Below are 16,118 nucleotides of genomic sequence, written 5' to 3' on the forward strand. Positions count from 1 at the left end.
TCTTCCATTCCCTAAAAAACAGATGAGCGATATGAAAAAGTGCAATGACTCACTTTTTTGAAGATCCCATCTTGTGTTTCATCTTACATTCGATTGTTCAAAAAATACAATTATTTATATAATATGAAGAGTAAATATTAAAAATTCCTCGAAAAATATAAAATGTTATCGATGCATGAATAAATATTAAATTATTAAAAAATAGAAATGCTTCTCGAAAATTAAACCATTTGGGTGTCCGAATTTAATTACGACGCTAAAAATTTCAAATAAAAATAAGAAAATTCTCAATTCGCGTATATATATATATATATTTAAATAGCTTTCTCCATAATTAAATATTTTTGGATACTTTGTTTTCTCAATCGCCCATAATGTAGAGGTCAAATGTAGAAGTCACCATCACATATAGTGATTGACTTAGTAATAATAAACTGCTGATGATGTCTTTTAACAACCTTTCCAGAACTTCCCCGCAGTCTCATCATCTTCCTGCTCTGCTCCACAGTCTCCCTTTGCTACCAAAATTTCTGCGTGCAGACCAGATCGAATTTGACACCCAAAGCCCTAGCCAATTGCATAAATCCCATTATGTCCATGGACTCCGAGCCCTCTCCTTCCTCCTCCAGGGACTGGTTCTTCCCTTCTCCTTCCTACATCCACTCCTCGGCCAAACCCCCGAAGCCCCACCGCCACCACCACCTCCAACCCGGCCGGTCCTTCACAAGCTCCAGCAGAATCTCCCGGCCTTACCCTCTCGATTCGAGACCCGCCCGGGCGCAGTCTCTCTGTTCCAGCCCGCCGGTGAGCTCCGCACCGCCGCCCAGGTATGCTGGGATCCGCCGCAGAGCTTATTCGAGCTCGGGTCTCCGGGCGGAGAAGCGGTCGGAAGCGGACAAGAAGGAGGGCGGCAGTTCGGGTAGGCCAGTCACAATGTGACAAAAGTGAATAGTAGCAAAAGTTCATGTTTCTTCCCTGAAAAAGTTCACCCTTTTAAATTTGTCCTTCTATTTCTGTTCTTCTGACATAAATAATCAATTCCTCTACTTTATGTTAAAGTTCCTTTCTTTTGTTTTTTTGTTTTTTTTTGAATATCAATGTCAGCTGAAGGTTTTCAGTATGCGTTGACAATTTGGGTAAGGCGAATGGATCCTACTGATATTTTAGATAAGTTGGAGGGATTGTCTAGACATACTTTAAAACTGTGGAGGCTCAAAAAGGAAAAAGAAAGAGTTCAGGGACTAGACATATACTTTTCCCGGACAAAACAGAGCATCTGGGCATGACGAGCTAAAAGATGCTAACATGGCATCGGTGTCATTGATGTCTTTTCAACGTGCGAAATCCATAGGTTTGCATGCCCATCATAGTTTGGTACATTGTGAACCTAATGGCCGAGGAAGCACCAGTATAAAGACTCATCAATGATGCTGTCATGAAATCAGCTAGTCGGCATTTCGCTTAGGACTTGGTTATTGGCATAATCGCTGTCATTGTCCAAATATAAATATGATACAATAGAAATTAATGCAAATATGAGAGCTCAAAATCTATACATTTTAACCGAATATACGAGATAAAGTTTGGAATTTTACTGTATGCGTGGGACTAACACAAGATAAACGTCGATTATGATATTCATAGGAAATGGATTTGACTTGCAGAAGACACTTCCATGCCGAAAATTGGATGTGCCGGAGAAAAAATGTCGTCCCATGATAAGGGATTTCTGCATTCAGGTGGACAGCTTAAGGTTCAGTGGAGGATGGCTCTTGCAGTAGCTGTATGTTTCTCCATCACTGTCATATGTGATGCCAGAACTTCATGTTTTGATTGTTTTGCGAGGCGATGCTGACTCTCTGGTTTTTCCCATGTTAAACTCTGCTGCAGATTTTATTCACAGCGTTCACTTCTCTGGTGCACAAGAATTTTACTTTACATGACCAGGTCCATAATTTGCAGGTATACCTGTTGCTGCTGTGATGATTACATTTGTCACGACCTCTGTTCCTCCCCCCCCCCCCCCCCCCCCCCCCCCCCCCCCCCCCCCCCCCCCCCCCCTCCTAATGAACCAGTAATCCTTAAATGGTGCTGAAACAATTCAAGTTTCTAGCCGATGGTTTCGCAGGAAGATTTGAAAAGGAAAGGCATCCCAATGACTGCGAAACTTAGATATGCTATATGGTTAGGCTTTTTTTTTTTTTGCCCACATATATGTTTGGGCTTCAGTTTTACCAAAAAGAATTATATTTTTTAGGCTTAAGTTTTTTATACCAAAAAGAATGCTACATGCAGGTTTTATGGATTCCCATTAAACTTGGTTGTTAACTTAGCCAAACCTCTGAACTTTCCGAAGTTGAGTCTCAGGAGTAATATTCTGTGGCTTACACCGAAATCACTGAGTATGTAACTTACCAAAATAGAAAAAGGGAAAAAACGAAATCAGTTGTGAACCATTTCTAGAAAAGTTCCTTTATAATTGGATTCTTGTCTTTTACTGTCTATTTTACGATCATTGTCACACTTGTTTTCTTGGTTAATGGTGTATATTATGGTTACAGGAGCAAATTTCTGAACTGAATGGGAAGCTGCAAGCATGTTGTCTATTGGACATCGCGGATATACCCAGTTCTTCGCCTGAGGAGAGTCAGCTTAGTATTAACAAAAGGCTAAAAAATGTAGCTCTGATGGGCTCACTCTCGGTATTATCAATACCTATTGTCATATTCAAGCTCATTGAAAAATTCTCGAAGTCGAGATCCTCGGATGGGATGGTAGAAGAAGTTTCTCTAAACAAGCAGATAGCATATAGAGCGGACGCATTTCTGTCACTCCATCCATATTCTAAGCCACTGGCTTTATTAGTTGCGACTTTACTCCTAATTTGCCTAGGGGGATTGGCCCTTTTTGGGGTAACAGATGATAGCTTAGCAGATTGTCTTTGGCTGTCATGGACTTTTGTGGCTGATTCAGGAAATCATGCTAATTCAGAAGGCATTGGTCCGAGACTGGTTTCGGTTTCAATTAGTTTTGGCGGAATGCTTATATTTGCTATGATGCTGGGGCTCGTTTCTGATGCTATCTCAGAGAAGTTTGACTCTTTGAGGAAAGGAAGGAGTGAAGTTGTTGAGCAGCATCACACTTTAATACTTGGATGGAGTGATAAATTGGTAAGGTTACTCCATATTTTGAGCAAGCAGGCCTTGTGAAATTCTTTTGCATTTCTTCTCGCTATTGTTTGAGAAGCCTATAACTGGAGAAAGATTATTGTGGTACTAGTCTGTTCCCATCTCCAACTTGGTTAGTATGTATTACTTTACGTGACAAACTTTATTGTCATTCCATATTTTTCAGTTGAATAATCTCATAGTTGTTATGATCAGAAGCAATTCTTGTTCTCTATGCAACTATGGTTATGTTGAAAGTTGCTGCTGTCCCATTACAGGATTATTATTTGTATTGTATTCTCAAGAAGTTTGTCAATTTTTTCATCCCTACCTGCATTAGATCATTATAGTTTATTCTTTTGGTGCTTATCAGGCTGGTAATAAGCATATACATTTTCCTTTCCTCTTTTCTGTTATTTATCCAGCTTAGTATTGAGTTCAAGATCCTTATAAATGCAATAACTGGTCTTTTTTTAATTTGGTCTTCTGGAAGAATGTGAATTTTCCCTAGTTCTAAAAAGGCTCCTAGTCGGGGAGGATATATTCCACAGTCCATAGAGAGGAGTTTAATATCTTGCAGAGTTTCCAATCCAGGGCTTTGATGGGATATCTGCTGTAGCAGCAGTTATTATTAGTATCAGAGTAGATTGATCTAATGACTCTCAAGAGTACAAACAAAACCTATTTTGTATTTGTCATTTACTCATTCACAGGCATCCATGTTCCAAGACTGTGCTTGCTCCATCAAGTAGGCTCATGCTGCTGTTACTTTGCAGAAATACAGAAGCATAATTTCCTACTAATATATAATAGTGAATGCAGGGCTCATTGTTAAATCAACTCGCAATTGCTAATGAAAGTCTGGGTGGGGGAACCATTGTGGTGATGGCTGAACAAGACAAAGAGGAAATGGAGTTGGATATTGCTAAAATGGAGTTCGATTTCAGAGGAACTTCTGTCATATGTAGAAGTGGTAGTCCCCTCATATTAGCTGACTTGAAAAAGGTATTTGTGGAAGTTTTTTCTTGTCTTCAAAAAATATTAAGCTGTTGAGGGACATAAAAGAATCCATGGACCTGTCATTCCATGTGTAGGTGTCTGTTTCCAAAGCCCGTGCTATAATTGTCCTTGCTGAAGATGGAAATGCTGACCAGGTTTGATCAAGTGAAGATAGTGGTTTTCTCATTTCTTTGTTCATGGATTTATTAATTGGATTTTGTTCTCTTACACAGAGTGATGCCCGTGCATTAAGAACAGTTCTAAGTCTAACAGGAGTTAAGGAGGGGTTAAGAGGTCACATAGTGGTCGAACTAAGCGATCTTGACAACGAGGTCCTCGTTAAACTGGTTGGTGGGGACCACATTGAAACTGTGGTGGCCCATGATGTCATCGGCCGTTTGATGATTCAATGTGCCCGACAGCCTGGACTAGCACAGGTAATTTTGTGCTCCTACTTTGAGTTTCACCGTACTGAAAGATATACTGTTATGTCAAAACCATTCTTGATATACATTTTTGTTGTATCATACGAGTATAAAGTTTTAGGAGAAGTCAATCACTTGATGCAATATCAAACCAGAGAATTTTGTTTTGTGCCTTCATAGTTCTTCTTCCTATATATCTGTTATTGATAAAATTTCACATAGATTTATCATAACAAATGGATGGGTCCATTTTCAAATTCGAACTTATGTTCTAAACTGTTCTGTCTGCCTCTGTATTGTAAAAATCCTAATTTTGTCTACTTATCATGTTAAGCGTCTCTTTCTACCTGTAGGTCAGTGTGAAACCAGAAGCAAACCCCACCTTAACATTTCAAAAATGATTCTTAACCTTTCATGAGATTAAAAAGACCACTAGGCTGCTCTCTTAAAAGCACTGATTGTTAGATCACTCTACTGGATGGCTGTTATTTGACCGCCTTTAGGGAAAATTGTGTGTTGGATTGACAGATCTGGGAAGATATCCTCGGGTTTGAAAACTGTGAGTTCTACATCAAGAGATGGCCGCAACTGGATGGAATGCAATTTGAGGATGTTTTAATTAGCTTTCCTGATGCCATTCCATGCGGAGTCAAAGTCGCGTCACTTGGTGGTAAGGTTATCCTGAATCCTGAGGACTCCTATGTCCTACAAGAAGGGGATGAAGTTCTTGTCATAGCAGAAGATGATGACACTTATGCTCCATCAGCTTTACCAATGGTGCTTTCATACTCCCTATTATTTTTACTTGTCTACTTCTGCTTCTCTTAAATGTTGGTTTCCTTTAAAGTCATGTGTGACTTTTATTGCTGGTGCCCCTTCCCATGAAAATTTACTTTAGGAAAATCCAAACCCCGACATGACAAATATAACATGTTACTTCATCAAAGGATCTGGTGTCTTGGGCCCAATGACAGTTCTCTCTGTTAGTTCTTGTTTCAAGTTGCTCGATCTATAGACAAAAAGCTCAATGTGGAAAAGAGTTGAACCATGAAAAGCTTACTTGAGTTTTGTTCAGAGCCAAGTGATTCTAAATGTGAATAGTAATGATTTATTAGGAATTCAGTATATGTCAGTTATCTTTTGAAGCAGCAACTGCTGCTCTTCAAATGCCAAGATGCTATATTCTATATTAAAGAAATGGAAATATTTTTAAATGGATCTATCATAAAAAAAGCTGGAATGCATCTGGCATTCCCATTCCATTTTACTCATTTCCTTAAAACCAGCATTCATAGTTATAGACCAACACTCTCCATATAATTGAACATTATTACGGGATACTATTTCTGTACAAGATGATGGATGGCAAAATGGTGGTTCTGCATGTTTAAGGAGCAGCAATGACAAAGTACATGATTTGAATTCATAAAATTCTTGGCCAGTCGCATTGTTTAAAAAGGAAGAAATAATAACTATTGTAATATAGTAGTAATAATAATACTAGTAATAGCAGTAGGTAGATGAAAGCAAACCAAAACCCCAAAACAGCTGTATGGGTTTTTCCCCTGGCATCATCCCTACTATGGAATTTGAGTGGGCAGACCACTACAAGACTTGACAGGAATACAACACCTTGATCGTTCAGGTCAAAGAAGCAACATTCACACACATTGTCAGACCGGCGAGAAAGCCACAGACGATTCTACTTTGTGGATGGAGGAGAGACATTGATGATATGATTGTGGTAAGTTCTTTCTATCGAAGCCCCTAATTCCTTTCTTCTTCTTTTCCTGAATTCTGCAGGTGTGGAGGGGCCACTTACCCAAGGACTTTATTCTCCCCAAGGCTGCAGAAAAGATACTTTTCTGCGGTTGGCGCCGAGATATGGAAGACATGATTATGGTAATGTTTGAGGAATGCTGAAATAACGCTCCCAGTGCTTCTTGGGTGTAGTCACAGGCGGATACAGTTTTCAGAATTGAACCTGACTTCAAATTAGTCGAAGCACAGTTCGTGAGCCCAACTGTTTACATACTATTTAGAGAATATTTATAAGCTATGTCAGAAATTCAAATAAATTACAATTTGGTTCTCTCCAGTCACATAAAAGTGTTTTGGTCCGTCCTAAAACTGAAAGGTGACATTGATGTTTAGTTAGTCTGGTGGGGTCCATTTCCGACAAGAATGATCATACATGTCTGCAGAGGGTGATAGTGACCATAACGTTTGTCCTTTTTTTTTTTGGCTGAAATCATCAAGCCTAATATTATGGTGCTTCGGTAATTTTTGCTCCAAAGCTATATCTTTTCATGCTCTTTTTCCATATATCCTCAATCAAGGTTATGGATGCCTCTCTTGCCCACGGTTCAGAGCTCTGGATGTTTAACGAGGTTCCAGAGAATGAGAGGGAAAAGAAGCTCATTGATGGTGGTCTTGACATCAGCCGTCTAGCAAATATAATACTTGTTCATCGTGAAGGGAACGCTGTTATACGCCGTCATTTGGAGAGTCTTCCACTAGAATGCTTTGATTCTGTAAGTATCATTGACTCATTCATCTCTCTGCTCTAGGGAAACTAATTAGGTGAAATTATATAAGCATGACGTTGTAGAAAACCAACCACATTGGCAGTTCAGATGGGCAATGGATTGGATCAGACTTATTGGCTTATCTAAGAGATTGCTGATGAAGAAGAACAGTAACAAAGCAAGTGATAAAATTAGGCTGTTATGTGCATGCTATGAAGAAGAACAGTAACAAAGCAAGTGATAAAATTAGGTTGTTATGTGCATGCTAGTTTGCTGATATATCTAGTTTTACAGATCCTAATTCTGGCTGATGAGTCGGTCGAAGATTCGGCCATGCAAGCTGATTCCAGATCGCTTGCAACGTTGCTGCTGATTCGTGATATTCAGGTAGTTGGATAGTTAGTGCCGCATTTTGGGTGTTACTATTATTGGGTTCCTCTTAACGAATAATTCATTGGTCGATTTTTTCTATTCTTGTCCATAGGTTGAGTTTTTGCCATATCGAACCACCAACTTAGTGACATTTCTATTAATTTTATATGTGGGAAAAAAAAAACTGTCCTGTGCTGAATTTGTTATGAGGAAATGAAAGACGTGTCCATCTGAGGATGGCTATTTGGTTTGGAGACATACTTCCGCCCTGAGTGTTTTAAATATATTCATGCCTTCTGCCTTCATCTGACAAACATCTTTTGAGGTGTGAAATCCTGCACTTGCAAATTCTTTCTGTATTCTTCATGAAAAGGGAAATGGAAAACTGTCCAAGTTCTCAAGATCCAAATTCTAATTCAGACTTCAGATTCTTTGGTACTGATCATAGTCAGGGATTTTTGACGAGTTGATTTCTTAGTTTTAAGTTCCTTGTAAGCATCTCTTGTAAGAATAACCTACTGGTAGGAAATGCTTTTATTGCATACTACTCTGGTGTTTCATGAAATCATGCCCGCTTCAATAGGGATACACATCAATTTCCTCTGCTCCTGTAATCTGTTTTCAGGCAAAGCGGCTACCTTATAGAGAAGCTACCGTGTCTCAATCTCACAGAGGAAGTTTCTCCCAAGGTTCATGGATGGGTGAAATGCAGCAGGCTTCAGATAAATCGGTTATTATATCTGAAATCTTGGATCCAAGAACTAAGAACCTCCTTTCTATGTCCAAAATCAGCGACTATGTCTTATCTAACGAGCTTGTCAGCATGGCACTGGCAATGGTTGCGGAGGATCGCCAAATAAATGATGTGTTGGAAGAACTCTTTGCTGAAGAGGTATCCTCTCGATCCATCAATTAGATGATCTATGAATCATATTATGATGATAACATGTTTGGACCGACATACTTTAGTGAATCATATGTGCACACATCACTTGGTAGGCGGAAGAATTCTCATGCTTGAAGAACTCTTTGCTTGTGACTTTGGGTTCCGTTTAATTAAGTAGGATCTGTTTGGATCAAAATTTTCCATACTAAAGGGCTGTTCACTTGAATATCCCGTTCCTGTTGCATAAAATTTATGTCTTCTCTCATCCACTTAGTGATTGCGACTGACGCCATGGTTTCTAACAGGGAAATGAGTTGCATATCAGGGAGGCGGATCTCTACCTCCATGAAGGAGAGGAGCTGAGCTTTTATGAGATACTGCTACGTGCCCGACAGAGAAGGGAAATTGTCATAGGATACCGTTTGTCTAATGCCGAGAAAGCCATGATAAATCCCCCTGCAAAAACCGAAAAGCGAAGGTGGTCTCTGAAGGATGTTTTTGTTGTGATCGCTGAAAAGGAATGAAATAACAGAAACAAGTCTGACATCTTACCTTAAACTTGAGCATCAAATCGTTGGAGCACCCCCGCTATAAATTGCGAAAAGGGGCCACATTGTAGTGGTAAAAGGTTCGGGTCAGCTAGTTCATTCTGGGGGAGTAAATGTAACCACCCTTTCAGGGAAGGGCAGTAGCAAGAAGAGAGACAGACCCGAGGAGCGGATAACTTCCAACTCGATATCGAAATCTCAAGCCTTTATGTTTTCTCTCCTCCCTACTGCTGCTGTACATGAAAAGGACTCATTTGCCCAAAGTCACGTTTGGTACGGGTGAATGGAATTGAGATATGAGGAATCATTATTATGTAATCAGACCATTCTATACGGCGATTCCTTTAAATTACATTGCCATTTGTTTGAAACGAATGCGTTGAAAGTACGGTAAGTCCTTACTCTCCGCTTTCATCTGTTACTTGTACTTCATTCTTACTTCCCAGAGCTTAAAGGTTATGAAGTCCGAGGACTTTTGATAGGTTGATACACACGGGGCAAGTCACAATATTCTCGTTGTATCGGACCGTTTTATAAATATATGCATAAATTATCAATAGTACTCGTGTAATCCATGACCCTAAATTATGGAGCTCTCTTCTGCATGTGCTCACTTTTCTATACGCGTAGAACTTCTAATTGTGCCTTTTTATGATTGCTGCAATATGGATACAGTCACTAATTTAATCAAACTATGAAAGAAATTAAGCGTGAACCTTCATCTGCTACCAACGTGAATCAATCTTAACTGCTCTATCTTGGACTAAACCTATAACCCTCTGGCGGGTCATCTAAGTTTCTTGAAATGGCCAGTCAATTGAATAGAATTAAGCATATGTTAGATGTAAATAACATCTAATCATTTATTAATCAGAGAAGAGAGTTTACAAATCGAAATCAAATCCTAGGTTTTATTGATAAGCCAAGAAAGAATGAATTTAGCTCATAGTGATTGAGTTCAACAACAAAGGAATTGAAGAAGATATAATCAAGAAACAACTCTCTCGCAACTCTCACTTTCTCCTCTAGCTTAATTGTGGTGTCTCTCCCCTCGTTTAATCAACCAATCGTCCCTTGAAAAATGAAAACAAGAACAAGTCCCCCAAAAATCTACACGAATTTGGGTAATGGCATCAATAGATTCTTCTATTATGTGTGCTGGGAGGCTATATGATATACATGTTCATTCTTTAATTCCTGTCCATATATTCTCTTAAGGTTATGAATGCCTCTCTAGCACCTGGTTCGGAGCTCTGGATGTTTAATGAGGTTCAAGAGTATGAGAGGGAAAAGAAGCTCACTGATGGTGGTCTTGACCTCGGGCGTCTAGCAAACATACAACTCGTTCACCGTGTAGGAAACACTGTTACACGCCGTCACTTGGAGAGTCTTCCACCAGAATCCTTTGATTCTGTAAGCACCATTCAATCCAATAATCGCCTAAAAATCTCTGCTTTTTCTGATATGGACTGTATCAGATGAACAAGAAATGGAGAATTTGTGGGTGAAGAATTGGCTTGTCTAAAAGATTGCTGATGAAAAACAGGAAAAAAAAAAAAGCAAGTAATAATAAGATTCAGTCGTTGAATATGCATGCTAGATGTTGGCTCATATATCCAGTTACAGATCCTAGTTCTGCCTGATGAGTCGAGGGAAGATTCGGCGATTCAAGCTGATTCCAGATCGCTTGCAACATTGCTTTTGATTCGCGATATTCAGGTAGCTGAAGAGTTAGTGCCGCATTTCAGTGTTACTTTCATGCTTAACGAAAAATTTTTATTGGTCGATCTTTACTTTTCTTGTGCATAGATTGAGTTTTTTTCTTATCGGACCATCAACTTAATGACGTTTCTACTAATATTATTTTTCTGGGTGGGACGATAAATCGTTGCTCATTTGTGGGTGGACATGCTGAATTTGCTCTGAGGGGATGAAAGATGTGTTCAATTTCTGTAGACTGTTTGAAAGTTCCAATTTACATAACATTTCATGCTTTCATTGGAAAAACATCTTTGGAGAAATTTCGGCAACTATCCAAGTTCTAAAGAACCAAATTCTGATTCAACTTCAGCCTTCAGGTTTCTTTGGTAACACGGCATATATTGATTTTTCTGTGGACTACACTGTGGTGTTTGATGGAAATCATGCTTTCTTTCAGTAGGGGTACCCATTGATTTCTTCTGTTCCTGCATTGATTTTTCAGGCAAAGCGGCTTCCTCGTCGAGAAGCTACCGTGTCTCAATCTCACAGAGGAAGTTTCTCTCAAGGTTCATGCATGAGGGAAAAGCAGCAGGCTTCAAATAGATCGGTTATTATTTCTGAAATCTTGGATCCAAGGACTAAATACCTGCTTTCTGAAACCAAAATCAGTGATTGTGTCTCACCGAATGAACTTGTCAGCATGGCATTGGCAATGGTTGTGGAAGATCGCCAGATAAATGTCGTGTTGGAAGAGCTCTTCGCTGAGGAGGTACCCTCTTGATCTGCCTATAAGATGATCTATGAATTACATATGATAATAATATTTTTAGACTGATGGAACTTCGGTGAAGTCGTATGCGCATACATCACTCAGTAGGAGTAAGAATTCCCGTGCTTGTAGAACTCTGTACATGCGACTCTTGAAGGTTCCGGTTCATTAAGTTAGTAGGGTTGGTTCAGACAAATTTTCCGAAGTACAAGGCAGTTCACTTGGCTACCCCGATTCTGTCGCATAGAGTTTCTGTTTTTCTCTTTTCTACTTTTAACGATTGTGACTGATGCTGTGGTTCCTAACAGGGAAACGAGTGGCAAATCAGGGAGGCAGATCTCTACCTCCACGAAGGAGAGGAGTTGAGCTTCTACCAGATACTGCTACGTGCCCGACAGAGGAGGGAAATTGTCATAGGATACCGTTTATTTAATGCCGAGAAAGCTGTGATAAATCCCCCTGCCAAAACCAAAAACCGGAGGTGGTCTGTGAAGGATGCTTTTGTCGTGATAGCGGAAATGGAATGAAACAGTAGAAATGTGTCTGATATCTTAAACTCAAGCATCAAGCTGCTATAAATCTTGAAAGGGGCGACATTGTAGAGGATATAATGTCAGTGTCAGCTAACTCATTCTGCGGGAATGAATGTAATAATCCTTTCAGGGAAAGGTGGTAGTCGCAGCAAGACAAGGATAGCCTCTGAGTGGGAATGAGATACGATGTATCATTGTTATGTAATCAGACCATTCTATGCCATGATACCTTTCAATTTCATTTCCATTTCCTGGTAACGAATGTGTTAAAAGTACAGTAAGTCCTTACAAATTATAATCTCATTCAGTGTGTCTCGAGGGAGTCCTTGTTCTTGATTTTGAATATAATATAGTCCGACATTTTGTGTGACGGCTGAGGTTTAGTAATTTGATTTTGAAAAGTGTCTCTGCAGTATTCTGTGTTTTCATCTGTTGCTTTGCGTGTGCTTCATTCTTACTTACCATAGTGTTACTAACTTGCTAGCTTGATAGTTCACACGAGGCAAGGGACAGATTGTCAAGATCTATGCAGAATAATATGTTCACTGAGTATATTCTGCAAGCTATTTATCAAATTATATTCCAGAAATATGTTTAAAAAGAAAATGTTACAAATGTATACTATATTAGATCAGCCAGTCCAGATCCAAGTTACAGAAAAATCGACCCTTTCGCACTTTTTAAGGGCAAATTAACCAATTCACCCTGTTTCGAATATGTTCATTCTTCTGCGAAACTTCAGACTATGTACAATTGGTCAAATCATTTAATGGTGGTGAGTTCGGCCTGATTGCTTCCCTTCTGTCATTAGCCCAAAAAAGAAAAAGGCCCGTGTTTACGTTCAAATTTGAGGATATACTTCGACTTGAAACTAAACCACTCTAGAAATTAGATCTGGAAAGAGGCATATAGTGCATTCAAATTTCTCCTGCTTTTTTTTTTTTCCGATTACGGGGGAAGACCATAGGATTTTGCGACCTACCCTTTAAGTGGTCTTATATATATATATGTAAATGTATATATATATGACATTTCTGCATACTCTCATCTAAATTGATGAACTCACATGATCTTCAATATCATTTTTCTGGTGAAGAGAAGGAAAACGTGCCAATGGATAGATTGAAGAGGATCAAAACATATGGTGCAAGCGAAAGCATCTCCCAATAGAGGCCCCACATTTATGTAAAACCTTATCCATTCCTACCAATAGCCCTTCGCTTTCAATTTTTCCTCGGTAATTCACCCAAACAAAGAAAAACATTTTTCCTCTGTACATATTCTGATTTGACCGCAAATTGGCTCCTTGATTTGGATTCAAGTTAGCACTTCCTAAATCCATGGCCCATTCCCTAACTCCAGCAAGTGCTACCATTGCACCCTTCTCGACGGGATTCACCCGGAAGACCCGCTTGCCTTCCGTGGTGTTGTCCGTGAGGGCTCGGGAAGCCGAAGATCAAGGTCGTCCTTGCACTCTTTCAGATGACAAGCTCGTCCACCGGAGGTTTGTATCCAACTATCTATCTCTTTGTGAACTATCAATTGCTGATTTTTGTTCGAAGAAATGAATGGATTTCATGACGTAATTGTGTAGCAAATGTGTTGTTTGTTTATTGCATAATTTCAGTTATCGTCATTTCGCATTCATATAGATCTCAGACATCAGAGATCTATCCATTCAATGTGTGAGCTCCTAGGAAGAACGTAAAAACACGGTACAATGTTGATCGGTTCAGTGCGCTTCGAAAATTTCAAGTTAGTCACGTCAGTGACCAAACCCTCTGCAGGAATGTTGGGTTGGGATTAGCGGGAGCCTTGCTCGGGATGGTCATTGGAGGCGAGCGGCACGCTGCAGCGGCAGGTAGGAGGCCACCGCCACCACCTCCAGGGGAAAAGAAAGACCCAAACGTGAGTGGTGTTCAGGCGAAAGTCCTGGCAAGCAAGAAGAGGAAGGAAGCCATGAAAGAGGAAATGGCCAAACTCAGACAAAAAGGAAAGGCCATCGATGAGTCCCCTCAGCCTAAATCTTCTGATTAGGCCAAATTCTCTCAAATTTGTTTTGATTTAATTGGAGGGGTAATCTTTTGTTTTATTTGTCCAGAATAGAGAATCAATAAATTTCCCCATGTGGATCAAATATTTGACAAAAGAAGTAGCTAATTAGGTCGCGGAAAGTGAAACACAGAACGGAGTAAACTGACTTTTCAGGTGATCATATATAGTGTAAATACCGATAACATTGCAACCAACAAGTGCATGAATATTAAGTTTGTGAGTAATGGTCACGGTTTTATTGAATATGTACAAATCTGTTCTTTTTGGTAATTGAGATGGGCCAAGCCCCGATTACAGAAAAAGAAGAATTAAGAAAAATCTAAAAAACACAAAGGGGGGGTTATGAAATCTCCAACGATGTCGTCAAACAGCAGTTGAACACATTGTCATGAGTCGTGAGCAGACCACTTGACAAGATTTTCTGGATATCATTTCCTAATTGTCTTGCATCATCTCCAACAATTTAGGATTCTATCCAAAAAGTCAATCCGGAACAAATTATAGAATCAGGATGCATGCTACTAGCTTCCTATGTTCTTATCAACTGGGTCTATGAAGAAAAGTTCGGATTCGAGCATTCTTGTTACGGTCCGGAGGTACATAGGTCTAGTAAGCACCCTAACTCCCTATCCTTATGAAAATCATAATTAGTTCTCATTATGCTAAGTACTTTTGGAATTATCATCCAATTCAAAATTTAAGAAACATATAAGGATAAAACAAAGAATATATAAAAAGTTATAAACAAGTCAAAGACCCAAATGGAACATAAAAGAAGTTGAAGGGTTGATCTAACAAGATCGCATCCACAAACTGGATGAAATTATTTACAAGTATCAATTTAAATATTTTGCTCATCGATGCATTGGACAACTACTTTCTTGATTTAACCTTTTACTCCAATTCATAAAGAAAAAAGGATATATGCAATGGTGTTTCGATCAAGGGAGTATCCCACATGATCTTGGATTTCATTTGGTTGGATTTTCTTATGTGTTACAAACAAATGCAAGCAAAGTAACGTAAGATAGAGTAGTTCTAACACTACATACATCAAATGAAGTTCATCATAGCAATTATTATTGAAAATGCAATACATGATATAGGGATCTTTAGTCACAAGATGATTTATATGGGATAAATGAAGTTCATCGTAGCAACTGTAACAAGCTTCCACACCAATATCACGAAGCATGAACATCGTAATGGAAAAGAACGACCAAAAAGCTTGGATTAATACTTCACCATCATTCAACTTTAACCTAGTCATCATGGATTTCATCGATCTAAGTTGCCATGATATACTCAACCAACATGCCATATGAACTAGCATCAAATAACATGCAACAGCATGCATATTCAACTCTATGCAGAAAACAAAGCATTACCACAGGAGATGTCCATTCAGCCTACGTATCATCAAAAAAAATTAAGCCACATCGAACAAAGAAAGCCAACTCAGAGCTCTACAAGGTAGCCAATTAGCTATGAGCCGCTTCGATATGAAACCAACTATATCCCCAAATTACCCCTGAAGATGAAGTTTCCTTGTACTGCTTCCTTAATAATGTTTGTGCAGTCTAACTTCCTAAGGGCGTATCTTTTAGTCCATGAAGTCAATTCAGTTGCTAGAAGTACTATTTAACTAATTTTATAGAGTCAAAAATATGTTTTGAGAAAATTATAGTTGAGGAGGGCAAATAATGTATATATCTATTTATATTACTATAAAATATTTAATATTTAATTAGTAAAAAAGCGGCGCATGTTTCAAAATGATGCAAATGCAAAGACTGAAAAAGTAATAATATCGGAATAAGTTTTAAAATATAATTGTTCTTTGAATTTTTTTTTTCTTTCTAACGGCTGGCACCTGTATTTTGCTTTTGGCAAATGAGCATCAAACACTCCCATAAGGTTCATAGTCAATTTTTAAATGCATAATTAGGACATTCTGCTAATAGAATATGTGTATTTTTTTCAAGTTGAAAATTATAGAACTAAAATAAAAAAAAGAAAATATCCATTTATAAGATCGAGCCGGCCTAATTTGGATTATAATTGTAACTCTTTGGACTTTCAGATACTATCATGTATATAAATAAATAAATAAATATAAAGTAAAGATACTCATT

At 38.8% G+C, this 16,118-nt stretch overlaps 3 protein-coding genes across 4 annotated transcripts; all 3 read left to right on the forward strand.

The window, feature by feature from the left end:
- Positions 1-428: 428 nt before the first annotated feature.
- LOC116196500 (ion channel CASTOR-like) lies at positions 429-9,028 on the forward strand. 2 transcript variants are annotated; one of them, XM_031526246.1, is made up of 13 exons: positions 429-919; positions 1,665-1,783; positions 1,891-1,962; positions 2,562-3,170; positions 3,990-4,172; positions 4,262-4,321; positions 4,400-4,603; positions 5,120-5,368; positions 6,237-6,335; positions 6,931-7,125; positions 7,414-7,506; positions 8,117-8,383; positions 8,683-9,028. In XM_031526246.1, the coding sequence occupies exons 1-13, from the start codon at positions 592-594 to the stop codon at positions 8,899-8,901; spliced, it is 2,697 nt and encodes an 898-aa protein (XP_031382106.1). In that variant the 5' UTR covers positions 429-591; the 3' UTR covers positions 8,902-9,028. The 2 variants fall into 2 exon arrangements, with proteins under 2 accessions (XP_031382106.1, XP_031382105.1); XM_031526245.1 differs by lacking the exon at positions 6,237-6,335 and adding an exon at positions 6,395-6,493 and having other exon boundaries at positions 430-919.
- A 1,118-nt stretch (positions 9,029-10,146) lies between these two features.
- LOC116193831 (ion channel CASTOR-like) lies at positions 10,147-11,922 on the forward strand. Its single transcript, XM_031522583.1, has 4 exons — positions 10,147-10,338; positions 10,552-10,644; positions 11,129-11,395; positions 11,704-11,922. Exons 1-4 carry the CDS (start codon positions 10,147-10,149, stop codon positions 11,920-11,922), a joined length of 771 nt encoding a protein of 256 aa, XP_031378443.1.
- A 1,229-nt stretch (positions 11,923-13,151) lies between these two features.
- LOC116195006 lies at positions 13,152-14,077 on the forward strand. The gene is made up of 2 exons (XM_031523951.1): positions 13,152-13,432; positions 13,716-14,077. Exons 1-2 carry the CDS (start codon positions 13,269-13,271, stop codon positions 13,963-13,965), a joined length of 414 nt encoding a protein of 137 aa, XP_031379811.1. The 5' UTR covers positions 13,152-13,268; the 3' UTR covers positions 13,966-14,077.
- Positions 14,078-16,118: the final 2,041 nt, after the last annotated feature.

The sequence above is a fragment of the Punica granatum genome, chromosome 2 (genome assembly GCF_007655135.1).
Source record: "Punica granatum isolate Tunisia-2019 chromosome 2, ASM765513v2, whole genome shotgun sequence".
NCBI lineage: Eukaryota > Viridiplantae > Streptophyta > Magnoliopsida > Myrtales > Lythraceae > Punica > Punica granatum.